This window comes from Bufo bufo, chromosome 6 (assembly GCF_905171765.1).
Source record: "Bufo bufo chromosome 6, aBufBuf1.1, whole genome shotgun sequence".
Lineage (NCBI taxonomy): Eukaryota > Metazoa > Chordata > Amphibia > Anura > Bufonidae > Bufo > Bufo bufo.
This window is the reverse complement of record NC_053394.1, coordinates 76,843,843-76,871,813: the sequence shown is the minus strand read 5'-3', so window position 1 is coordinate 76,871,813 and position 27,971 is coordinate 76,843,843. Positions and strand designations below refer to the sequence as shown.

The 27,971-nt window shown below is 42.7% G+C and overlaps 1 protein-coding gene across 12 annotated transcripts in view; it reads right to left on the bottom strand.

Moving 5' to 3' along the window:
- The window catches only part of PLCE1 (phospholipase C epsilon 1), a 323,845-nt gene continuing 295,874 nt past the window's right edge, over positions 1 to 27,971 (bottom strand). For 8 of the 12 annotated variants that reach the window (XM_040434726.1, XM_040434732.1, XM_040434729.1 and 5 more), the window contains 8 exons: positions 23,227 to 23,488; positions 20,075 to 20,190; positions 17,239 to 17,367; positions 8,033 to 8,239; positions 6,862 to 7,029; positions 5,768 to 5,986; positions 4,952 to 5,069; positions 1 to 1,266 (listed from right to left, as the gene is read on the bottom strand). In XM_040434726.1, the coding sequence (XP_040290660.1) occupies positions 1,115 to 1,266; positions 4,952 to 5,069; positions 5,768 to 5,986; positions 6,862 to 7,029; positions 8,033 to 8,239; positions 17,239 to 17,367; positions 20,075 to 20,190; positions 23,227 to 23,488 (1,371 nt within the window). In that variant the 3' untranslated portion in view covers positions 1 to 1,114. Of the gene's footprint in view, positions 1,267 to 4,856; positions 5,070 to 5,767; positions 5,987 to 6,861; positions 7,030 to 8,032; positions 8,240 to 17,238; positions 17,368 to 20,074; positions 20,191 to 23,226; positions 23,489 to 27,971 lie in introns of all 12 variants that reach the window. The other 4 variants (XM_040434734.1, XM_040434735.1, XM_040434738.1 and 1 more) reach the window with 1 other exon arrangement.

Here is a 27,971-nt window from a genome sequence, read left to right as displayed (position 1 = left end):
CAGGGCTGGTTCTAAGTGTGTTACTATATGACATTGGATATTCATTTTTTACATTAATCATGGGATAACCCCTTTAGGCTGATCTTTGGCCATCATCAGTGCCCAAGTAATAGTGTGCACCACGGCCAGAAGCACAAAAAAGATACCTAGCTCAAAAGGCTAAATTTGTGATAGCAATATAAATAGAATTTCCCTTTAACGGCCGGTCTCACAAAACAATAAAAAGCATAATATACACACAGAACTACAAGTATGGCTTCAGTAAAAGTGTACAGCAGAACGGGTTCATGCTGAAGATGAATCCATCCATCTCCAATGTCCTATGTGTTGACCTCTCGTTAAGCGTCATTGAAAGTAGCTTAGAGATAGAGGCGCTATATAATGTATCTGTGGTAAGTGACAGCGGTGCCAATGCTGCAAGAAACTAGGGCAGTGTCACCCTTCTAGTCCATGCTGGGTACAGCTGTCCGTCCATTGGGTTAAGCCATTTATCGAGTACATCATTAAAAAATAAAAATAAAACTTTTTTTGAATTCAGTTGTCTGTAAACCCATAAAACATAAATCTTAAATAAAGAGTAGTGTCTGACACCAACAAGTACTAAATTCATAAGGTGCTACATACGTAGAATAAAAGATGTATGAACACAACTATTAAATAAAATAAAAATATGAAACACTGCGGGAAGCCTTGACTCCTCATAGAGCGAAGAGCGCAGGAAATTGCAGCGCGCTGCAGAACCTGCGCTCCTCTGCTCCATACCGCCTCTACCATCACTGTCTTGCAGTGCTTCCATTTAAGACTATTATGGATCATCACATCTGGGATGTCATTTCACTGGGGTTTCTATGTACAGTAATATACATGCCCCCAAATATTCCTTAGCAATGCCCTGAAGTCAATAGACTTCACCTCCAAATCTGAGTTCCTGTGTTCTTTCTGTCCACCAGGCTTCACATTCAGGTCAAGAACGACTAAGACGCTGATAACGCTATTCTTCAGCCTCCGCTCCACCCAAAAGCTCCTGCCATGCAGTGAGCGCCACAGGAAATCGGCTGTGGCCACCGATAAAGGCAATGTGCTCGTGAATTCCACTACAATTGTCTTATTTGCGTCATTTTGGCAGTTTCCAATTTTTCAGTAACTGAAGGTACCAAGGTGCAGTTAATCTCCTACAGCGGGATAGATGTCCTCCAGCTTGTCTGTCCCCTGCTGAAGCCATTTCTTCTGCTTTTCTTCTCACTACGTCATAGCATGAACAGAACCCTGTAAAAATAAACAGATAAAATGGATGTGTGACATGGCAGATTGTCCTGCACTCGAGACAACAAGCTCTCTGAACATATTCAGATACAGTAATGGCCTCAACCTGCGGCTCGTCCTTGTTTGCAAAACTGCAACTCCCAGCATGTCCTGACAGCCGCCAGCCACAGATTTGAGACCATTGGTATAAAGTGTCAGATTGGGTCAAATGTGTGTCAAGATGGGGCAGATTTCTCAATGAATGGGAGAGCTCTTGTATATGGCGGAGTATGTGTCTTTCCTATTCCACCTGTGCTAATGAAATGTCACTACTAGGGATGAGCGAATCGACTTTGGATGAAACATCTGAAGTCGATTTGCATAAAACTTTGTTTCAATACTGTACGTTGCTCCGCACAGTATAAGGGTCCATTAATGGATCCAGATCCGTCCTGCAACGTTGCGGAACGGATCCGGACCCTTCATTTTCAATGGGGCTGGTAAAAATGCGGACAGAACGCGGTGTGCTGTCCGCACTTCCATTCATCAAAAGATAGAACATGTCCTATTCTTATCCGCAGACACGGACAAGAAAAGGCATTTCTATTCAAGTGCCGGCCGTGTTTTGCGGACGTGGACCCTTAGAATGTATTGGTTCCAATGAGCCGAAGTTATTACTTGTGGTACCTTGGAACTGAACACGAGTTCGGGAAATATTTTTTTACAGTATAAATCAATCAATTTCTGAAGTTATTATGTGAAGTTTCGCGAGACTTCGCAAAGTAATAACTTCGGCTCATCGGAGCCAATACATTCTAATACTGGCACACTGGAGGGTGACCACACATCCACAGCTGCTCTTCCTTCACTTCAGGGACTCCATTCTGGAGATAGCAGTGGATCCCAGATGTGGGACCCGCACCTATCTGACATTGATGGCATATAATAGCAATATGCCATCAATATCTCAGATGGGAACACCCCTTTAATGCAGCACTTCATTCATTCTTGATTGACCGGGCCAGTGGAGAGGACTATGCAGGGACCTGACCCTGTCAGTCAAGAAGGAGAGGCAGAGGAAGCAGGAGAAGCGAGGGTGCACCGAGTGGCTCGGGCCTGGCTTCTGTGCAATTAACGGCTCATTTGCGAATGGATTAGAAGTAGTGTTGAGCGAACTTCTGTTTTAAGTTCGGCGTCTAAAGTTCGGCTTCCAGTTAGCGGAGAATCCCGATATGGATTCCGAATTCCGTTGTAGTCCGTGGTAGCGGAATCAATAATCGACCATAATTGATTCCGCTACCACGGACCACAACGGAATTCGGAATCCATATCGGGATTCTCCGCTAACCGGAAGCCGAACTTTAGACGCCGAACTTAAAACAGAAGTTCACTCAACACTAATTAGAAGTGCTCTTTCTCCAGAACAAAGAAACAGATCACTAAGTGAAAGGTCTTATTCCATTCATCTGAGCTAGCCCTACAGCCATAGTGCCTGGTTTAACAGCAAATTCCTGCTCAACTCCCTTTAACCCTTCCCAGTACCGACCAAACATACTCAAAAATGTACACTTGTTTTTCTTATGATGGGTCCATAGAAATCAATGGACACCATTGTCAGATATGATGGGAGCATTTCCCAATGGTTAGGTTAAAGGTGCAATGCAAACTAACCTATCACGACCACGAGTGATGAGCGAAGTTTTGAAAAATTTGATTCGGCAGCTTCACCGAAGCTTGACAAAAAATTAAATTCCTTCGGATTAATTAGTCCCGAATCATCAATGGGACAGTTTTTAAAAACGGTAATAGGCTAGTGCAATATGGGCTTTTGGGTTTAAAAAAATAAAAATCGCCGCATGAAGGGGCAGTCTGCTCCTCTCTGGATGGAAAAAGACCTGCCAAAGGACTTGCACTGAGCGCGATGACGTCACCACGAGCTCCCAGCGTAGTTGACATCATCACGCTCAGCGCAGGTCCTTCGGCAAGTATTTTTCAATCAAGAGAGGAGCGGACTGCCTGTACGCAAGCAAGTGGATGACTTTTTTTTTTTTCAGTTCTTTCTAAGACAACTCCAGCCGCCATTTTAGGAAAAATGATTAGTTACCACGAAGAACGAGGAAATTTGGCTTTGTTTAGAACAGGCTTCCATGTGCTTCCGGGACTGTGCTACAAAAAATAGGACATGTCCTATCTTTCGACGCATCTTGCAGATCGCGGACCCATTTATGTCAATCGGTCTGCACCTCAATGCCCAGTGGCTTGCAACACAGGCATGGCCATCCCTCATAGATTGTACGTTCTTGAGAGCAGGGCCCTCATTCCTCTTGTTGCAATTGTTGACTTGTTTGTACATGAACCTCCTGATTGTAAAGCGCTGCAGAATATGTTGGCGCCATATAAATAAATACTGCACAAATGACTGTGGATCACTACAGCTGGGTCATCAGGAGGCAATACAATAATAAATATAGGACCAGGCACTCAAATATGGAGTCAAACCAAGATATTTTTATTAAAAAATACACCTAAAATGACAGAAAAATAAATAATTGTTAAAATATACAACTCTAAAATCAATTAAGCACACAAATAGCAGCAATGGATGTATATCGTGAAAAAACCCGCAGTCAGTCAATACTCCTCATTATGAGACCACAATATAAGACCGCAAGTTATAATAACAATAGTCACCAACTTTCTTGAAGATCCTTTCACACCGTTATATTCAGCTTTTACAAAAGCAAACAGTCTCATAGAATGATCCTGTCAGAGGCATCAAGCGGACAGCATATGTAACCAGTCACAAGGTAAATGTATCAAGGTGGCGTCCCACCTACTATACGCAACTGTGCCACTGTTACCTGTTGTCCGACCGGTGTCTCCTTGTCCTTGCGGAGACTCGTTGTCTTTTGATTTTAAGATAGACGCCACATGAATGTTCGCTCACGTGTCTTGCTGAAGCTCATATGACCCGGAGCTTTTAAAACGGAGGATCCTTTAGAGATTGCCGGTATCTAACACGGCCATTTAAACTTTGGAGTTTGGGGGAACCACTATGCCAGCATGCCGGAACAAGGTATAGACCATACGCGTTTTGGGGTTTCTAAATGACCCCTTCCTCAGCGGATGATGAGTATTGACGGACTGCGTTTTTTTTTCACGATATACATCCATTGCTGCTATTTGTGGAGTTAATGCTTCTTAATTGATTTTAGAGTTGTATATTTTAACAATTATTTATTTTTCTGTCATTTTAGGTGTATTTTTAATAAATAGATATCTTGGTTTGATTCCATATTTGAGTGCCTGGTCCTATATTTATTATTGTGTGCTATAGAAATAAAGATTATTATCGTCATCCTCTGGGAAAGGCAAGGCAGCATTAATAATGTATCTACGAGTTATGCCAGTCACTATTCCGTATCCGTATCTCCTTATACATGACTGTCATGTTCTGCATATACCATGATAATATGTTAGTAGGAGTTGAAGAAAACCAAGTGGTAGCACAAACGTATAACAAAAGTCATCATTTTTCTGACATGGTTAGTAGTTCATCTTCACATATACAGTTCATTCAGGAGTAAAAGAAGGGACAGGTAAATCACCCATACCTGCATGGAACAGGACGCACACAAATATAGCTGCTATTCACTGATGTCATTGAAGGACAAACTGCATGCAGGTTTTTCATCTCTATTCTGGGTACCTTCTGGTGACATGATCTGAGGCGACGGCGTGAAGTTCCGAGACTGCCGGCTTGATTTCGCTAGTTTCTTCAGTTCACTAGCAATAGAAATGCCTTTTCTCTTATCATCTCTTGCTGCCTACAGAGAAACATCTGTGTATGAGACGTACATTCACCTTATCAAGCTCTCCGTTCCTTTTCTGGCTATCTACATTCTTTACTCCGCTGGGTTTGAAATCCCTTGAGATGCAGCACTTGATGCGAAACGTTTTTCGCTGCTGCTGAATTTACATTTTGTGTCTGGTTGTATCAGCGGCGATTAAACTAACGTCCTAAACCACAGAACATCCAGGTGATATCGGATTATGTCAACAGAACATCCACTTACAAAAACGCTTACGTGCTTTTTATTTTATTTTTATTTTATATATTTTTCCTCTTCACTTTTTACATTCTATGAGTTCACGGTGGTAATATGCAAGAACAGCCTAGCAGATGAGCGTCTACTTTTGTTAAGTAACCAAGTTATTTTGGTCACTTGGTGACACCGATTCACATTTCAACCTTCACACAGTTATATTTGCCAGAGTAATACTATCTTCAAAGGAAAAGGCAGAAGAGAGTGATAAGGCAGGGCAGGTGCCTGGCAGGTTGTGCAGAAAATGTTCTAGTCTGCAAAGCAGACATAGAATCCCGTAAATGACGACCTACCGGAAATGATACAGACATCCTCTCTGAAATGTAAGAAGGTGGTAAAATCTCAACCAACGTCACCGGGTGCCTGTAGGAGGATATCACAACAGATCGCTTTCGCACGCTTCCTGAAGTTTACTGTACCTGGACCTGCTCCTTTAATTTAAGGATGAATTTCCCCGCTCCTTTCCATTTGCTTTGTGCCTGGAATACACACTCGTGGTCAGAAAGGACCCTCTGGGTTGTTTTTGTGGTCGACGACTTCTTGGTTGAGGAGTCTTTTGTCACTTCCTCCAGAAGCACATAGTCACTTGGGTTAGGATTGTTCAGAATGGTGTAGGAATATTTGGCTTTGATGAGAGCCTGTGATAACAAATTTAAATATAGCGTAGAATCAATATATTCACAGCTTACCAATACACAACAAGCTGCCTCTATGTGCAAGAACAGTTCTTAAAAGGTTAAAGGAGTTATCCGGGAAAAGATATTGATGAACTATCCTCAGGATAGGTCATCATCATCAGATCGGTGTGGGTACAGCTTTTAGATGAGGCCGGTGCTCTGTCAGTGCTATGGCCTCTTCCTAGGCCATGTGACATCATCGTACATTGGTCACGTGGCCCCATTGAAGTGAATGAGGCTGGCCTCCAATACCAAGCACAGCTGCTTTACAATGTACGGTGCTGTGCTTGGTCAGCTGCTGGGATGTCACAGAGCTCACCGGAGCTCCAGTGAGCGTCGTGGCTTCCCAAGACAACTTATTGGCAGGGGTGCCAGGACTCGGATTCCCGCCAATGTGATAGTGATGACCTATCCTAAGGATAGGTCATCATTATCTTTTTCAGGATAACCCCTTTAAGACATTTTGGAGTTGATAGCCGCTATAGCTCTTTGGGGGACTCAGCACCATGCAATGCTTTATTTATCCTGTGGAGGCGCTGCAGGGAAATGAATCAGTACAAAATACACGATTATATGTTATTTGGGTGAAAAATTGTAGATTCCTTACTGAAAGCTTGTAAACCTAGTACTTTATTACAATACAGACCAACGTCCTGCATACACAAAGGTGCGTCATATAAACCATTTTTCAGTAGGGAGGTCTGACTGTGCATGAGATAGTCAAGATGACCACCTGTGTGTACGGTTTGTGATGCATTAAAGATACAGAGGGTTGAGTAATGGCGAGGATCTCCTGGAACCTTAGTAGCATTCAGTGCTGGAGGCGATTCGGTTACCTGCTGAATAACATCCTGTGCTGTACTGAAGCGTAAAGCCCGTATAACTGTGCGCGGCTGTTCTGGAGACACATCATGCACCTGGACAAAGAAGCTCTCGTCATCTGAGGTGACCGCTGGCTCCTTTTCTTCCTTTTCCTCCACACATACATTTTTATCATTTAGGTTCTAAAGAAACATCAAAATATCATTGTGTTGCAGGCATCCATCAACATCACATATAAAAACAGAGTATAATACTTGTAATATAATACAGTCTTTGCTTTTATTGGCGCATAGCCCCATGATTGACATTAAAGGAGTCTTCCAAGAGTCTGGTATTGAAGTTCCGTTCCATTCACTTGCTGAATGTGTTTTTTCTTTTTAATAAAATTATAGACAATCCCTTTAGAAGGGTTTCTCACCATGGCGTCCACCATCCCTATTCTGTTTGGACATGTGGACAGTATAGATGGGGATCCCTACCCATCAGGACACCCCATGTCAGTGTAAGGATCTCCTGACACTCAGGACCCCTGCAGATCAGCTTTTTGAGAAGACCTTCTTGCAGCCTACCCTAGGCTAGTGCCTCTGCCGATCAGATACGGATAACCTATCTTGAGGAAAAGTCATCAGTATAAAAAAAAGTTGGAAAGCCCCTTCAACATAATAATGAAAAGAAAAACAATCCAGGTAAAACGGGTAGGCTGTGTTGTGCCTAGTGCAAGGTCTGAGCAATTGCTGCACGGACAAAGGGATTCAAAGATCACCAAAGAGAGAATCCCCACGTCAAGCACCAGGACTCTGCACCCGGCATCGTACCGTATAAAAGTTTTGTCTGGGGGGATCCTTTAAAGGGGTTTTCCAGTTAAAGAAAGTTATCCCCATCTACAGAATTGCTGACCACTGGAACCCCCACCGATCACTAGGGTGGGAGTCCGATGACCCCGTATGGATGAAGTGTCAGATCGAACAGGTTCATTGCTGCTCAATTCGTTTCTTTGGGACTGCCAGAAATACCGTAGTACAGGGCTTGGTTCTTTTGGTCTGTCCCGTAGACTGTGAATGGATTGGTGGTGCGTATCCTCGTCCATCGCTCCATTCAAATGTGGCATACAGGGATATTTTTACATTTATGATTTTTCTACACCAAACACATCAACATATTAATAATTTTCTTAAGCCAACATACTTCTTCTTGAGTTTTAAGTATAATTCTTCCAACATAGCCTTCTTCTGGAAACCAGCTATTCAGGATCTGCAAGATGTCTTCTTCTGGGCCCAGCACCCTTTGAAATGGAAGTTTCCTGCATTCATTTTTGTCTTTTGATATAAAACACTTTTCTTCCAATAAGAAATAGTCCTTGCATGTTTCAGGTCTGTTTTTAGTAGCCAGAATCTGTATAAACCACAAGACAGGGCACTGTTAACACACACTATATTGTGACGAAGCTTTATTAACATTTAGTTAAAGGAAATGTTATCAGAACAGATATTTTTTTTTTGGAATTTTTGCAGATTTTTGTTTAAATCTTCTTTTAATTTTCAATGTTACTATATTTTAAACAATATCTAAAATATTGTGTAGTCTTCACATTGGCCAATAGGCCTATTAATATGCTGGCTTTTCGGTAGCCATCACATTATCATCACAGGCAGGATTTCAATGACAGAGCATGATATCACAGCTTATCTACTCCCTCTTGACCTCTGTACAGGTCACAAAGCATGCCTAGAAAACTCTCCCATAGAAGTCAACGAGGTCCCCTCCTGACCATTGTGTCTATGGCCCATGGGGCTGCCGTAAAGCAATTTTCTTAATGCTTTCTAAATGCTGTTAAGAGCCCAGGCAAGAAATAAAAAAAGTGTGTTACTATCTGGTTTTAACTGGAAAATAAAACTTTTGGTGACACATTTCCTTTAAAGGGGTTGCCCCACAAAAAATATTTAACAGTTTTTAAACCAGCACCAGAGTTAGTATAGGGGCCTTCTGTACCTCATCTCTTGGCCAGAATAGAGATCAGTCACAAAAAAGTCTCCGGCTCTGGAGGACCTGTCCTGTCCTACATTAAGGCTCCATTCACACCTCCGTGGTGTGGCAAATTGCGGATCCGCAACACACCCGTCCGGCACCCCTATAGAAATGCCTATTCTTGTCCGCAGCTGCGGACATGTTCTATCTTTTGCGGAGCTGCGGACCCGAAGATCGAGGCCGCGCTCCGCAAATTCCGTCCCCATAGAAAATGAATGGGTCCGCACCCGTTCCGCAAAATTGCGGACGTGTGAATGGAGCCTAAATAGACAACCCATTGATTTGAATATACCCTGTTTAATGCTTAATTTCTCCTGTGATGGCGCTGCAGGATTATTTGAACACTTACTGCCAGTTTTCCCTACAAATCAAAGCAGATTGCTGGGGGTCCCAGTAGGAGGCATATTTTGTAATATATTGTCAAGCGAGCCTTCTAAGTAAGGACTATCGAAAGCAGATAACCAAGGGTTATGCCGTGGTTGATGCAAACAATGAAAATCAGACATCATACAGTACAGGAATCCCTCTTTCTAACAAAGCTAGAACCAGCCCTGTACCTAACATGCATCCAGAGATCTCCCCATTTATTGCTCCAGTTGCCCTGCTACATTTATTTCTGTCAGCTCAGGGGGCGTGTCCTTCCTGCTGCAGCTCTCTCCCTGTAACTGACATGGCTTCTAACAGAAGATATGACTGGTGACAGTTGAAGATTTAAACTGAGTGTGTGTGACCACCAAAGTGAGGTGGACAAGAAATAAGGAAAACAACAAACAGCAGGTGGCGCTATACAGATGCATTTCATTGAATTACTCAGTGGCTGTACTCATTTTTTTATGACATGCAATTAGAAAAGTATTGAGTTGCAGGTGCTGGTTTGAAAATGTATAATATTACTCATGGCGCACTGCCTTCAAGTACTAAAATGTTTGACTAATGCAGAACAGCTGGGTTTCAAAATGTGAAGGCAAAAATTGTGCCCTCTTTGAATCTAGCAATTTGTGTTCGACAGGTTTCGAACTTCTCGTTGCTTAGACTTCATGTTACCGTTACCATGATGACAACCACAGGCATGAAATCCTTGGCATGAGGATCAGGAATGCTGGAGGCACTGCTGGACGTCCTTCTATCTCAAAGCTAATGAAAACTCTCCATTTTTGACATAGCAAAGATTACGTCTGAAAGGTTTCGGCCGAAAAATAAAGATCTGTTGTACTTTTGGCTATAGTCAGTGGAGAGACCTCTGCCCACCTGACTCTCTACTCTCATGTCTTGCTTGCAGCAGGCACTTCTTGCCGGGCACCGGTGCCAATGTGCCTTAACAACAAAGCAAACAAAGCAGAGAGAGATCTCGGAGAGGATCTCGTTTTATGCTTCAAAGTGACCATCTGCAAGGCTCTTGCTGGACCAGAACGTTAAAAAAAAGCAGACCCTACTACTAACACCCTATTATTTTTAAATCTCAAAACTAATTTAAAAAAAAAACATTAAAAGGTCATGCACTAAAATAGACGTAATTAGTTATTTCTTTACGACTGTGCTGCAGCTACTGAGCCGGATCACAAATGAAATCCAGGACTGCGATAGGCAACAGACTCCGTTCTTCACAGAGACATAAACCTCTTCAGTGCAGATAGTGGATGTGGTTTTAGTCTTAGTCTATCTTCTGCAACTATCCATGAAGAATCCAAAGTCTAATCCACACAGCAAAAACAGAAGTCCCAGATCTCACTGAGGAACTAATACATGACTTACATCATACCAGAACATGCCGTGTAATAGAACTGCTGAAAATGATTTTATTGTGTAACGTCCCTGTCTGCATCGGTCAATCGTATGACATCACTTCTGGTCTCAGAGATCTGTCTTTACAGGAAGCCTTCGGACGTCAGGTCTATCAGAGCTAATTACAGCTATGAGTATACAAAAAATACCCTTAGGGCTCATGAACACGACCGTTGTTTTGGTCCGCATCCGAGCCGCAGTTTTTGCGGCTCGGATGCGGACCCATTCACTTCAATGGGGCCGCAAAAGATGCGGACAGCACTCCGTGTGCTGTCCGCATCCGTTGCTCCGTTCCGTGGTCCGCCAAAAAAATTATAACCTGTCCTATTCTTGTCTGTTTTGCGGACAAGAATAGGCACTTATATCAATGGCTGTCCGTGCCGTTCTGCAAATTGCGGAACGCACACCATCCGCGTTTTGCAGATCCGCAATTTGCGAACCGCGAAACACACAACGGTCGTGTGCATGAGGCCTTAAGGCCACCTTCATACACAAATTTGTTCTGGCAGATTATTAGCACTGAAAAACGAGCCACAGTAATCATTTCTGTATTTTTTTTTCCACACTATGCATTTTTTATGGCTTTTTTTTTTTTTTTTTTTTTAAATGTGTGGATTTTTTTTATTATTATATTTTTTTCCCAATGGGAGAAGGAGATGGCAAACTGCTTGAAAAAAATGTCATTGCTTCAACATGCTGCATTTAAAAAAAAAAAAAATATGTCACGAAATGTAAATAAATAAACACAAAAACCACTATTAGGCAAAGAAATGCTTGTATGTCCTGCATGTTTTCTGGTAGACTGCCAACATCTGGAACAGGTTTTCTTTCCCAGCAAAAACACTGCAGGTGCAAAAAAGCCACAAAAAAGCCTTTTTTTAAAATTTTAAAACGCCATAATAAAAGTATTTTCATTAGGCTACATGCACACGACCGTGCCGTTTTTTGCGGTCCGCAAACCGCGGATCCGCAAAAAACTGAAGCCGACCGTATGCCTTCCGCAATTTGCAGAACGGAACAGGCGGCCCATTGTAGATAAATATCTTGGTCAAATGCCAACTTTGTATAAAAAAATGGGAAAAGTTGTCTTTTGCCAAGATATTTCTCTCACCCAGCATGGGTATATGTAAAATGACACCCCAAAACACATTCCCCACCTTCTCCTGAGTACGGAGATACCAGATGTGTGACACTTTTTTGCAGCCTAGGTGGGCAAAGGGGCCCATATTCCAAAGAGCACCTTTCGGATTTCACAGGTCATTTTTTACAGAATTTGATTTCAAACTCCTTACCACACATTTGGGCCCCTAGAATGCCAGGGCAGTATAACTACCCCACAAGTGACCCCATTTTGGAAAGAAGAGACCCCAAGGTATTCGCTGATGGGCATAGTGAGTTCATGGAAGTTTTTATTTTTTGTCACAAGTTAGTGGAATATGAGACTTTGTATGAAAAAAATAAAAATAAAAAAAAAATCAGCATTTTCCACTAACTTGTGACAAAAAATAAAAAATTCTAGGAACTCGCCATGCCCCTCACGGAATACCTTGGGGTGTCTTCTTTCCAAAATGGGGTCACTTGTGGGGTAGTTATACTGCCCTGGCATTTTCCAGGGGCCCTAATGTGTGGTAAGTAGGTAAATGACCTGTGAAATCCTAAAGGTGCTCTTTGGAATATGGGCCCCTTTGCCCACCTAGGCTGCAAAAAAGTGTCACACATGTGGTATCGCCGTATTCAGGAGAAGTTGGGGAATGTGTTTTGGGCTGTCATTTTACATATACCCTTGCTGGGTGAGAGAAATATCTTGGCAAAAGACAACTTTTCCCATTTTTTTATACAAAGTTGGCATTTGACCAAGATATTTATCTCACCCAGCATGGGTATATGTAAAATGACACCCCAAAACACATTCCCCAACTTCTCCTGAGTACGGCGATACCAGATGTGTGACACTTTTTTGCAGCCTAGATGCGCAAAGGGGCCCATATTCCTTTTAGGAGGGCATTTTTAGATATTTGGATACCAGACTTCTTCTCACGCTTTGGGGCCCCTAGAATGCCAGGGCAGTATAAATACCCCACATGTGACCCCATTTTGGAAAGAAGACACCCCAAGGTATTCAATGAGGGGCATGGCGAGTTCATAGAAATTTTTTTTTTTTGGCACAAGTTAGCGGAAATTGATATTTTTAATTTTTTTCTCACAAAGTCTCCCGTTCCGCTAACTTGGGACAAAAATTTCAATCTTTCATGGACTCAATATGCCCCTCACGGAATACCTGGGGGTGTCTTCTTTCCGAAATGGGGTCACATGTGGGGTATTTATACTGCCCTGGCATTCTAGGGGCCCTAAAGCGTGAGAAGAAGTCTGGAATATAAATGTCTAAAAAATTTTACGCATTTGGTTTCCGTGAGGGGTATGGTGAGTTCAAGTGAGATTTTATTTTTTGACACAAGTTAGTGGAATATGAGACTTTGTAAGAAAAAAAAAAAATAATTCCGCTAACTTGGGCCAAAAAAATGTCTGAATGGAGCCTTACAGGGGGGTGATCAATGACAGGGGGGTGATCAATGACAGGGGGGTGATCAGGGAGTCTATATGGGGTGATCACCACAGTCATTGATCACGCCCCTGTAAAGCTTCATTCAGACGTCCGGATGCGTTTTGCGGATCCGATCCATCTATCAGTGCATCCGTAAAAATCATGCGGACATCTGAATGGAGCTTTACAGGGGGGTGATCAATGACAGGGGGGTGATCAGGGAGTCTATATGGGGTGATCACCACAGTCATTGATCATGCCCCTGTAAGGCTTCATTCAGACATCCGGATGCGTTTTGCGGATCGGATCCATCTATCAGTGCATCCGTAAAAATCATGCGGACATCTGAATGGAGCTTTACAGGGGGGTAATCAATGACAGGGGGGGTGATCACCACAGTCATTGATCATGCCCCTGTAAGGCTTCATTCAGACGTCCGGATGCGTTTTGCGGATCGGATCCATCTATCAGTGCATCCGTAAAAATCATGCGGACATCTGAATGGAGCTTTACAGGGGGGTGATCAGGGAGTCTATATGGGGTGATCACCACAGTCATTGATCATGCCCCTGTAAGGCTTCATTCAGACGTCCGGATGCGTTTTGCGGATCGGATCCATCTATCAGTGCATCCGTAAAAATCATGCGGACATCTGAATGGAGCTTTACAGGGGGGTGATCAGGGAGTCTATATGGGGTGATCACCACAGTCATTGATCATGCCCCTGTAAGGCTTCATTCAGACGTCCGGATGCGTTTTGCGAATCGGATCCATCTATCAGTGCATCCGTAAAAATCATGCGGACATCTGAATGGAGCTTTACAGGGGGGTGATCAGGGAGTCTATATGGGGTGATCACCACAGTCATTGATCACGCCCCTGTAAGGCTTCATTCAGACGTCCGGATGCGTTTTGCGGATCCGATCCATCTATCAGTGGATCCGTAAAAATCATGCGGACGTCTGAATGGAGCTTTACAGGGGGGTAATCAATGACAGGGGTGTAATCAATGACAGGGGGGGTGATCAGGGAGTCTATATGGGGTGATCACCACAGTCATTGATCATGCCCCTGTAAGGCTCCATTCAGACGTCCGTGTGCGTTTTGCGGATCCGATCCATGTATCAGTGGATCCGTAAAAATCATGCGGACGTCTGAATGGAGCTTTACAGGGGGTTGATCAATGACAGGGGGGTAATCAATGACAGGGGGGTGATCAGGGAGTCTATATGGGGTGATCAGGGGTGATCAGGGGCTAATAAGGGGTTAATAAGTGACGGGGGGTGGGGGGGTGTAGTGTAGTGTAGTGGTGCTTGGTGCTACTTTACTGAGCTACCTGTGTCCTCTGGTGGTCGATCCAAACAAAGGGGACCACCAGAGGACCAGGTAGCAGGTATATTAGACGCTGTTATCAAAACAGCATCTAATATACCTGTTAGGGGTTAAAAAAAACACATCTCCAGCCTGCCAGCGAACGATCGCCGCTGGCAGGCTGGAGATCAACTCTCTTACCTTCCGTTCCTGTGAGCGCGCGCGCCTGTGTGCACGCGTTCACAGGAAATCTCGGCCATCGCGAGATGACGCATATATGCGTGACTCTGCGCAGGGCTGCCACCTCCGGAACGCGATCCTGCGTTAGGCGGTCCGGAGGTGGTTAAAGTGAATGGGTCCGCACCCGAGCCGCCAAAACTGCGGCTAGGATGCGGACCCGAAAATCGGTCGTGTGCATGATGCCTTATCCTTTCCCTAACTTTTGAATTCACTTCTGGTTTTAGCTCAAAGAAGTGCCACAAAAAAAAGTTTTTAAAGCCATCCATAATGGAGTTCTGATTGATGTAAAAAATTAAAACAGACATCATATGGTACAGGACAATTAGTGTTGGGCGCGAATATTCGAATCGCAAATTTTAATCGCGAATATCGCTACTTCGAAAATTCGCGAAGATTTAGGATAAAGTGCTATATGTTCGTATTCTCGAATATTCTAGATTTCTTTTTCATCAGTAACCTCCCTTCTTGCTTATCGGCCAATGAGAAGGCTGCGATATCTCTGTCACAGCTTAGCAACATCCCTAGCAACCAATAGGAAAGTTGCCTACCCCTTACTATATAAGATCCTGCCCAGCAGCCTTTGTATGCAGTATTTTGCAGATCTGAGACAGAGAGCAGTGACATTGCTGTGCTCTGTGCTTTCATCTCGATCCTATTCCTTATCCAATTACATTAGATAGTTAGCTCATATATACTGTATAATACAGATATTTAGTGGGAGATAGTTAGTGTAGGTTATATCCTGATATAGTGTAGGTTCCAGTGCAGGGTGTTAGGTAGTGTGATAGGAATTACTGTTTCTCTGCCGTTCATACTTACATGCTACAGACATAGTGCTGTGATGTCACAACAATACTTAGTGCACCAATCAGTAATATGTAGTCAGACCTGATAAAATGTGAAGTTGCACGTATTGCGCCAAAATAGTCGCATCATTATTTGGAGATTTGCGCAATCGCGAATATATTGGAGCACTCTATCTGCATATAAAGCTATTGTGATGTTCTTCCGTGCCAACCATTTTCTCCAGTATCAGGAAACTTCTGGCAGCTTGACGAATGTAGCAACAGTGACCCACATCTGTATTGTGCGCGCAAAAAGCGCATATTACATTGCCGATTTTTGCAATCAAGAAAATAATCGCTAATTCTCAAATTTGTGAATATATGATGAATATTCGCGAAATATCGCAAATTCGAATATTGCCCCTGCCTCTCATCACTAATGACAATCTCTTTCTATCAAAGCTGGAACACATTGATCCAGATCATTCTTATTCAATGGCAAATTGCTCTGCTAGAATCTCTTCAGGCTGGAAGCTCAGGGGGTGTATCCTTTCGGAAGCAGCGCTCTCCCTGTAACTGTCAATGCTTCTAACAGTAGACATGACTGGTGGCAGTTGAAGGATGCAACTGACCATGTGCGACCACCTCAGTAGATGGTCGTACACATTACTATACAGAGTAAACAGTAGGGGGTGTCATTAAAATGAAATAAAGAGAATATCTCACAACTGGAACATTTTTGTAAGAGAAAGTAAATTAGAAAAGTAAGTAGATTTTCATGCAGAATTATATTAACATAACATTTAATGGCGGCACAACCCCTTTAAGAGTCATGTTCCATTTTGTTTGATACATTATTGAAAGTCTCAGACAACATAAAAAATTTCACAATTTTTAAGCACAAGAACAGGTGAATATGAACACCCTCAGCCCCCTTGCACACGGGCGTCACAGATTTTGCCTGGATGCATTGTGGGTGCATTACGGCAAACCCACGAGAGTAGGCAAGCAATTTCAGTCAGTTTCGTATGCGATTGCGTTCCGTTGTTCCAGCGCAAGTGCAATGCATTTTGCACGCGTGTGATAAAAAACTGAATGTGGTATCCAGACCCAAACCCGGACTTCTATCTTCATTCAGCAGGACCTGCGCTGACGTGGTGAGCGCAGGTGGTGAGCGCGATGACGTCAGCGCAGGTTCTTTTGCAGGTCCTGCAGGGAGAAGAAAGAAGAGGATACCAGCTGCGCGATCAAGTGGATGAGGCCAGTTTATTTTATTTTTTTACCCCTCAATGGACATTTTAGTAAGCATTCTGTATTAAGAATGCTATTATTTTCCCTTATAACCATGTTAGAAGGGAAAATAATAAAAATCAACGGAAAACATAAACCAAACCCGAACTTCAGTGAAGAAGTCAGGGTTCGGGTCTGGGTACCACATTCAGTTTTTTCTCACGCGCGTGCAAAACGCATTGCACTCGCGTGGAAAACACTTAACAACGGAACGCAATCGCATAGAAAACTGACTAAAAATGCATGCCTACTCGCGCGGGTTTGCCGCAATGCACCCGCAACGCATCCGGACAAAATCCGTGACGCCCGTCTACGGCTATATTGTTCAAGCAGCATTTGACATTTGCTGTCAGATGACGAGACAGCCATGTCCCACAATTCTCACCAAAATACTGACCGTAAAAATGGAAACTTACTTGATCTAGCAGTTGCTTTGCAGTTGTCCCACTATTTATAGAGAATACGGAGAACGGCTCTGGACCAGGTAACCCATGCACCGTGACTTTAAATGTTGATGCTTCTCTCCTTTCTTCTGAACTAAAAACCTTTAGAAGAAAAGATACCATGTAACAAGCCTTGATTTATAAAATACTAAAAACGAAATGCAAGCGATTTCTGACGCCTTGTCCAGCAGATTAATATTTTTTAACAGGTTCAGAACTATGAAATACTATGAAATAAAATATATCATACTCGTCGATACCTGATGGACCCTGGTCCCTCCTGACACACTGAAAAAGACCACTCAGCCAATTACCGCTGAGGCCACTGATTGGCTAAGAGTTCACATTTCCTGAGTCAAGAGAACCAGAAAGTGCTGGAACGGGAAATGATAGAGGATAATTAAGGATAATATGACTTATTTGATTACCTCTTACATTTAAAAAAAGTGATTGGTTGGACGGCCTGCTTAAAGGGGTTCTCTGAGAATTAAGAAAATGAAAATACTTAAATATTACTTTATTATAAATATATTCTCAAATACATTTAATTAGCTATAATGGCTTGTTTTGTCTGGGGAGCAATCATCAGGGGAAACAAAATGGCCGCTGTCCCATTAGTTCACACAAAACCTGTCCTGATCACACATGAGGACAAGTTACTTTTCAACACTGAGGTAAAGAGCTGCCTCATCCTCCTCCTCCTTTCAACTTGTCAGAGATTATGATCCTGAATACAGATGATAAGAACTTTAGCTGAATCTCTGGGGAATTTAGTTCATGAGGAGACATGAATTACAGAGAGGAAGGGCAGGACAGACTGTGGTAATGGAGACTGTAAACAAGTGCTGCTGCTCATTAGCCACACCTCACCCTCCTCTCATGTCTCCTCATCATCTCCATTCCCACAGAGATTCACCTGTATTCAGGATCATGATTCCTGACAAGCAGAGCAGAGAGGATGAGGTAGCACTATAGCTCATTGTGCTGAAGTAACTTGTCCTGTCAGCATTACAAAAATCCCGCGCCTGTCTTCATTCGGCGCAGGCGCTCTGAGGGAAGGAGGCTCGCCTCCTCAGCACTCCCTCAGTGCGCCTGTGCCGATGACGTCACAGAAAGAGAAGACGTCATTGGCGCAGGCGCACTGAGGGAGTGCTGAGGAGGCGAGCCTCCTTCTCTCAGAGCGCCTGCGCCGAATGAAGACAGGCGCGGGATTTTTGAAATGCTGACAGACCAGCCGGAGGAGGAGAGCACTGCTGGCCCTGTCAATCAACAAGAGGAGGGGGCGTTTTTTTGCGGCGGCTACCAGCAAGTAGACGCCCTACTTGCTGGTAGTGAAGGGATTTGCATATTTTAAAAGATCGTTTTTTAATGAAAAGAAGCCACAGACAAAGGTAAGATCCCTATATAGGGAATAGTCGTTAAATAACAAGCCCAAAAAAAAACCCGAATAGTCACATGTTAAATGTTCTTTAACTTGGAGGGAATGGGTATTGTGTGTTGAACTTATTTTTGTGTTTTTTTTTAGGAAAATTCGTAGTTTTGCAACTAATGCACCTCCGACACCTATAAAAGCCTTTTAACGTTAGCCAACTGGTTTGGATTTTGCTTGACCTATTTTTTATTGATGGAGCAATTTTTAAGCCCAAATCTCGAGCTCTAGTATATGTTATTAATGGGTTTATGGGTAGGTGCGAACCTATTACCTTATCTTTCATAAGATGATGCCAGTGTTTTCGGATGATTTTCTCTATTGTTTTATATTATGTATTGAATGGTAGAATGATACGTATATTTTCATCTTTTTTTATTTCTTATTGGTGGCTATAAAGAATTATTTTCGATCCATGGCCCTTTCTTTCTGTAGGGAAGTTTCTATTATTTCATTTAGGTAGTTTTTAATTTGGAATTGTTCTTTCCCCATTTTGGCTTCATTTTTGAATTGTTCTTCATTCGTACAGTTTCTTTTATGCCTTCTAAATTGATTTGTAGGAATGTTTATTAGCCAGGGTGGGAGATGGCAGCTGGAATATAAAATATAATTATTTCTCCTTACCGGTTTGTGAAATGTACTACATCCCAATACTATTCCCATCGATTTTTACTGTTAGATCAAGAAATTCAACATGTGTTTTACTTATATTTGTTTATTGTTTATATTGATCTCTTTCAAAAATGTATGTAAATTTGTTTCAAATAAAGATGATGTTGTCTATCTTTGGTTGTATCAAGTCAACACCAGGTCGGCGTTCACAGCACAGAGTGCACACGGCTGATTCCCGTATATTGCAGACCGGCCGTTTATACGGGCACGGAGCCCTTATGTTCGTCTGCATGAGCCCTTAGAGAGATGCATGGATGCTTCTGCTTGAGCTCCCTTGACAAAAGAGATGCTCACAAAGCTGAGATGCTCACAAAGAGGGAAGGTGAGAGCATCGGACATCAGGTGGCCTATTTATTGCTGGGGAAGGGTTATGGAGCCAGACCCCCAGTGATTGGCTGACTATTGTTAAAGGGGTTGACGGGTTCATATCTGAACCTGGACACACCGATAATTTCACTTAGGCAGGCCGCCTGATGTCCGATGCTCTCACTTGCCCTCTTTTATTTACAATAACACACTGACGAGCGTCATAACCCCTGGAAACAAGCGGCGTATAATGTGATGGAAAAATGAATCCAGCCAGCAAAGGAAGCAACATGGATAATAACAATACATTAGTAAGAGCCTTGTATTAACTTTCTCTACATGATCAATGCCATTTGCTGAAGTGACACAGCCCCTTTAAAGCCTATGGATATGAGCACCTACCACAGAGGCTGGCAGACTACCACTGGGGATCTCTTCCATCCTTCTGCTGTTAATGAACAGGGTGGAGATCTCCAAAGACTCATTATGTAAGTTGCGAAGCTGTAAATGTCTGTAGCCTGCAGATAAATGTAAAAGGAGGGGAACACGTCACTGGAAGGAGCAGAACATTATCGCTACTTGGAGAGACATCAGCTAAGAAATATGAAACCATAAACCACTTTACTGACAGACACCAGTATACTTCTATATGTGTCAGAGTAAAAGGCAATACCAGCAGTTTTAACTCCTTCAGGACCGATCTTTAAAGGGGTTGGCCACTTTCTGGATAGTGTTGACCATTATGTTAGTTAGATGACTTATATGGCAGTTACTAATATAGCCTTCACCACTTTCTATATTTCATAAGATATTCCCCTTGTTTGCTAAATCTTTTGTGCTGTCCACACAGAGGTCTTATCCATAAAATGGCTGCTGATGGAGGGTCATGTGACCAGGCAGGTCCCCTCCATGTGATGTCTCCTCCATTCAGATACACTGCACAGTGTATTTTAATAGAGAAGACATCACATGGAGGTGATTTGCCTGGTCACATGACCCTCCATCAGCAGCCATCTTGTGGACAGCACAGAACATTTGCCTAACAAGGAGACATGGCTTATGAAATATAGCAAACGGGACAGAATATAAACAAAGGTTATATTAGTAAGTGCCACATAGACACACTGGTCACAAGTAGCCAGAAAGTGGCCAACCCCTTTTTTCATCGTCACATAGAGCCACAACACTCTGATTTTTCTTTTTCTTTTTTTTTTTTACCTAGCTGTACGAGGGCTAGTTTTTTGTGGGACGACTATAACTTATTGATTAACTTTTGTAAATGCTTTCTGAGGAAAAATGAAAAAAAAACAAAAAAAAAAACCAGCAATTCCATTATCGCGTTATACATTGAGCTGTGTCCACCATGGCATAAATAACTTATTCTTATTCTGTGGGTCAGGGTGATTATGTCAATCTACCAATTTTATAGATTTTTTATTGTTTTACCACTTTTGCACAATAAATACATTTTAATAAAGCCTATGGAGTCATTTATTAAACTGGTGTAAAGTGGAACTGGCTTAGTGGCCCATAGCAACCAATCAGATTCCACCTTTCATTTTCCAAAGGAGCTCTGAAAAATGAAAAGTGGAATCTGATTGGTTGCTTTGGGCCACTAAGCCAGTTTTCCTTTTTTTGTCTTTGTATCACCATATTCTGAGAGCCATAACATTTAAATCTTTTCACCAACATGGCATTTTTCTTTAATAATATATTAGAATATTTAATATTAGAATATTTAATTAATTTTTGTGGTCCGACCTTGTACATGTTGCCATTTTCTTTTTCTCTTCTGTAGAAATGTCCTATGCTTATAGGACACGCTCTATATATATATATATATATATATATATATATATATATATATTGGTATTTTTGTTGAATAAAATTATGGACTCTGGATTCTAATGGAGCCCATTATAAATCAATACAGTCCATTCGATTTCACTGCTTTGTCAAATTTTACGAAATAATTTGTTTCTTGATGAATTACTTTGTCACGAAGCGCATTCCGTTGTAAGTAGTGGGTGCAATGATAGGGAGCGGCGATGGCGCCCCCTTCCCCCCGTCATTGTAGCCCTCAGATGCCATCAGCTGATCGCAGCATTTGACAACAATAATACAGTGTAAAATAATAAAAATAAAATATAATCATACTTACCTCATCCATTTGATCGCAAAGAACTGGCCGCCACCATCTTTATTGAATATCTAGCGCAAAATCTCGGGCGGCCTGTGATGACGTCATCACATCCGCCGGTGTGGTGATGTCATATGTCACCGCACGCGGAATTTCGTGCGAGATCTTCAATCAAGATGGCGGTGGCCGGCTCTTTGCGCTCAAACGGATGAGGTAAGTATGATTTTTTAATTTTTTACAGCCATTCAGGGAAAAAATTTTTGATACCACGAAGTATGAGGAAATTCAGCTTTGCGGTGAATAAAATTTTCCCTGAAATTCAGATCAAAGTCCTTTGATTCGCTCAACACTAGCGTCTGTTGTCCGGGCGGATTGGCCATAGACCTTACAGGGAAACTTCCCAGTGGGCCGATGCCCAGGGGGGCGCCTGGGCCCTCCTCACAGCTGGCCAGTGGAAGTTTTTGGGGATGTATTTTGTGCTGCTGGCAGTATTATGTGATGGGCTGTGGTATTTGGCTCTGTTGGGGTGGTATAATGTGCCACAATATGGTATTGCTGGTCCTGCCTTCCATCAATTTGGACCCAACTACAAAACTGGGCCACTGTTAGTATTTTTTCCAGGACCACTTTAAGTTTCCAGCCCGCCCTTGCTGTTGTCTGACTGTTACGGCTTTCTGGGATGGAACAGAAAACTGAAAATGATAGCATGGATGGGTAACCCAACCTTACTCTGACTCACTAGTGAATGCTGCAAAGGGAGGCAGAGGAACAAACTGAGAAAATATCTTTCCTATAGCTCTTGAGGTGGAAAAGTGGACAAGTTCCCATGGAGAAGCTCTGTGATACTCCTGGTCATGGTGCATAGTACAGCTTCACTCCTGAATCCTGTCCTCCTAAAGTTTTATTTCATGGATATAAGACATATACAACATGATCCATTTTCCTACACTGCCACCAAGTAATACATATCAATAAATTGCACTCTAGATTCTCATCACCGTTTTGTTTTCCGTTCATATGAAAAAAATCAATCCTTTATTTTGAGCATCTTTTATGCTCATTTTGCATCCATTTTAGCTACTTTCATCTGAGATCCGTTACTTGAGATGGGAAAAAAAAAGTCCTTTGTACCACAGAGGACTTTTCTTCGTCTAAAATAATGGATCTCAAATGGAAATGGTTAAAATGGAGGCAAAATGAGCATAACAAATGCTCAAAATAAAAGATCCATTTTTTTTAAATGTTGTTTTCTGTTTCTGATGGATCAGAAGAACGGAAAACTAAACGTTGATGTGAATCTGCCCTTAGTGAAGTCCTACGGTGCTGATCGCATGAGCAAACTTTTGCCTACATAAACATGAGTGAGATCACGCTACACATCACGGTGAATGACTATCCCACAATGAAAGATTACCTCTCTTCAGAACTTTAAGAGGAATAATTCTTTGGGCAGTCACGGCAGAGCTGTTGTTTTCAACCACGGCAAATCGGAGAAATACAAGATCTTCGAAGTAGACGCGAAACATAAACTGTTCATTCCACATTGGGTTTAAAGTATTGCGATGGATTGGTTTAGTTCTGAAGTGACAGCTGTCCACCGGCATCCCCAGCACATCAATCTCAATGCAAGGACTTCCTGTACTGTTACTTGGACAGACATTCTGTCCTGAGACAATCTGTAAGACAAGCACAGTTTCAGATTTACGGCACACTGAAGGTCAGGACTACCTAATATAGATAAAGGAGACAGATGCTGTTCTTTGAAGATCTTCTCATAATGGCTAGTCCCCAATTAACTCGTTTATAGAAATAAAAATGATAAATCTAGTTGAATATATTGCATTCAGTAGGCAGTAACTCAGCTCATAGCGCCAAACATTATATAACAGCCATTAGACCCTAAAGTGGTTCTCTCCATCTCACCTCTTATCATTATTTCATTTTTAGGACCAAAGTCTTGTTCTGAAAAATCTGGTGCAGATGTAGACAGTCTTTCAAAGCCTACATCATCCATAGGATCAGTAAATCTGTCCCATTATAGTAACCTTCCTTTGGGGGTGCATGAAGACAGCTGATGTGTTCTCTGTCTATGCAGGGATCTGGAGCTTTACATAGCAATGTCTATATCATGAAGTTAGACCCCTTTCAAACGGGCGAAAATTCCGCACAAGTGCAATGCATGAGGTGAACGCATTGCACCCGCACTGAATCTGGACCCATTCACTTCAATGGGGCTGTGCAGATGAGCAGTGATTTTCACACATCACTTGTACGTTGCGTAAAAATTGCAGCATGTCCTATATTCTAAAATGAATGGGGCTGCGTGAAAAAGCAAGTGCGGTTGCGGTGCGATTTTCACGCATGGTTGCTAGGAGATGATAGGGATGAGCAACCCCAGACCCCATTAAAGTAAATTCACTGTATTATTTTCCCTTATAACATGGTCGTCTTCTTTCTTCTTCTTCAAGGACCTGCAAAAGGACCTTTGATGATGTACTAGCGCTCACCACGTGGTGAGCGCTGTGACTTCAGCGCAGGTCCTGCTAAATGAAGATAGCAGCAGGACCTGCGCTGACATCACCGCGCTCACCACGTGGTGAGCGCTAGTACATCATCAAAGGTCCTTTTGCAGGTCCTTGAAGAATAAGAAAAGACGATGCCGGCTGCGCGATCAAGTGGATGAGGTGAGTTCGTTTTTATTTATTTTTTAACCCCTCAATCGACATTTTAGTAAGCATTCTGTATTAAAGAATGGTATTATTTTCCCTTATAAGGGAAAATCTAAAATCTACAGAACACCTAACCCAAACGCGAACTTCAGTGAAGAAGTCCAGGTTCGGGTCTGGGTACCACATTCAGTTTTTTATCACGCGTGTGCAAAACGCATTGCACTCGCGCAATAAAAACTTAACAACGCAATGCAATTGCAGTCAAAACTGACTGAAATTGCGTGTGCACTCGCGCGGGTTTTTCGCAATGCACACGCGACGCATCCAGAGCAAATCCGGGACGCCGGTGTGAAAGAGGCCTTAGTGTATCAACCATTTGAAAGAGATAAAATAACCCAAGAAGTAATGTTAGAATAGAAAGCACATGACTACAAGGTCCATCTCCAAACATCACATACATACAGTACATACAATATCAGGAATTAGCAAGACCCAGTTTTGGTCAGTGCTCATTCATTATGGCAACCCAGCCAGGTTAAAGGGGTTTTCTGGCTGTTTAATATTGATGATCTATCCTCAGGATAAGGTCATCAATATCAGATTGGTGGGGATTCGACACCCGGCACCCCGCTGATCAGCTGTATGAAGAGGCTGCGGGCCTGCTGTGAGCGCTGCAGCCTCCTTACCAAGTGCAGCGCCATCTATTGGACAGCCACTGTGCTTGGTACTGCAGCTCAGCCTCATTCACTCCATCTATGTGATGCAACCAATGGATGTGATGTCATCGGCCTATGAAGAGGCCGCAGCACTCACCAGAGTGGTGCGGCCTCTTCAAACAGCTGATCGGTGGGGGTACCTGCTGATCTGATATTGATGACCTATCTTGAGGATAATGTCAGGCAACCCCTCTAACCTAATGGACAGCAATCATGTTCAGATCAAGCAGTGGATGGCGGTATTTTGGTGGTTTTTAGAGTTTGTGCCATCTGAATAAATTCCATCCATGTGCTCTATTGGGGTGTATGGACTCTCCTCTATAGCCAAGGTGGAGAATATCAGAACCAGTCTGTCCATATACTACGTTTCACATACAGAAGCGGCAGGTTTCAGATCCGTACCAGTGATAACAAGTCGATTTACAAAAAGAGACATAAAAATTGTATGACTTTCAGATAAAAAAAACATTCAAACTATTACAAGCAATTAGCTTAAAAGGCGTCATTTGCATAAATTTGCCTTTATAGTTGTAGTATAAAAACTAGGCTTCATTCCATGTCGCATCATATGGAAGTTTGCTGACAAGTGTCTGCTAGGGATATGTCCCGACTTTTCATCACTAATCCCTCCCAAGCTTCTCCCTTTTCATCTTGCGCCTAGACGCCGGCGTCTTCTCTTACGGGTGTATGCGATGACGTCATCGACGCAGGCGCATTGAGGATGGAGCGGTCGAGCAGAGCGGCCGCCTCTCAGTGCGCCTGCGCCGATTGAAGCCAGGTACGGCGCAGGCGCGAGATTTCAAATTCTAACAGCGCCAGCAGAGAAGGATTACCTTCCCTGGCCCTGTCAATCAGCATGCCGAGGGGGCGTCATTACCATCGGAGGATGCGGCTGCTACCAGCAAGTAGCCGCCCTACTTGCTGGTAGCAAGGTAATTAGCATATTTTAAAAATCGTTTTTTAGCAAAATCTACTGAACCAAAATTATTAATTTGATTATGTATCATGAGATCGCACTATAGGGATTATTATTAAAGAAAAAAAAAAAAAAACGGTTTAATGGGGTGACAGAAACCCTTTAAGTTAAGGGTATAACTTGATTTCATGTCAGCAGTCCGGCAATGATAATGGTTTCTTAGGGTAATTTTGCTGACAGAAAAAAACCTGCTACACCAATGAAAACCGGCATTTGTCCTTCAAGAGCCCATGCGGTTTGATGCAGGTTTCCACAAATTAAAGGGGTTGTGTCACTTCAGCAAATGAAATTTATTGTGTAGAGAAAGTTATTACGAGGTACTTACTAATGTATTGTGATTGTCCATATTGCTTCCTTTGCTGGCTGGATTCATTTTTCCATCACATTATACACTGCTTTCCAGGGTTATGACCACCCTGCAATCCATCAGTGGTGGTCGTGCTTGCACACTATAGAAAAAAGCACCAGCCTATATGAGCTCTAACGGTCCTGGCCACCAGTGAGGCTGGCACTTTTTCCTATAGTGTCCAGGCTCGACCACCGCTGATGGATTGCAGAGTGGTCATAACCATGGAAAGCAGTGTATAATGTGTGGAAAAATGAATGAAGCCAGCAAAGGAAGCAATATAGACAATCACAATACATTAGTAAGTGCCTTGTAATAACATTCTCTACATGATAAATGCCATTTGCTAAAGTGAGACTGCCCCTTTAATAAAAAAAAAATGAAAATCTACATAAAGTCTCAAATGATAAAAGATAAAGAGTAGAAAGATCTGGTCGCTGAATGCATCCAACATAAAGACAATGGGGGTCATTTATTTAAATGTGAGACAGCTTCCTTGTTATCTTACATTTAGGCTCCATTCACACGTCCGCAATGTGTTTTGCGGATACACGGAGACACGGATCCGCAAAACACGGAAAGCGGCAATGTGCATTCCGCATTTTGCGGACCGCACATTGCCGACATAATAGAATATGCCTGTTCTTGTCCGCAATTGCGGACAAGAATAGGACATGTTCTATTTTTTTGCGGAAACGGAAGCACGGATGCGGAAGTGCGGATCCGCAAATGTGGATGCGGACAGCACATTCCGTCCCCATAGAGAATGAATGGGTCCGCACCCTTTCCGCAAAATTGCGGAAAGGATGCGGACACATTTTGCGGACGTGTGAATGGAGCCTAAGACCGTTTTCTACTCCTAAAACAGGCGTAGAAAATGATGAATGAGACAGATCTGCCGGCCTGTCCCCTTCCCCTCCCCCTCCCACGCCTCCTTTTTTTAGACCTGGCGCGAGCGAGCAAATGTCGCAGATAATCTTAGGCGTATTTCTGGATGATAATAAATGACCCCCATAACATTTCAGTGCATTGGACATAAGATTGGAACATGGGTAAGAAGCAGGATTTCGGGTCCACAATTTTGTTCACGAATGTAATTTTTATTTTTTGTTACAAATGTGTTCCATGTGACGGAATATTAACTTTGAATTGTTAATGAAGCCAATATGCGTAGATGAGCGGTTTTTATCCCTGCTAGGTATTTAGCACATTGCTGTCTGCGCAGAGCATTGGGGGGGGGGGGGGGGGGGGGGAGGGGGGGCTGAATCTCTCCGTGACATTAATGTCAACAGCAAGTGAAAGTTACTGGAGGAAAATACTTAGGAGAGCAAAATAATTACATTAAAACGCCTGCAGTGAAAACATCATTCCCTCCAAGCACAATGTATAGATTCAGATCTATAAAACATGGCAGCTGTTTAGGCAGACTAAGCTGTGTGTGAAGTGTTTAGA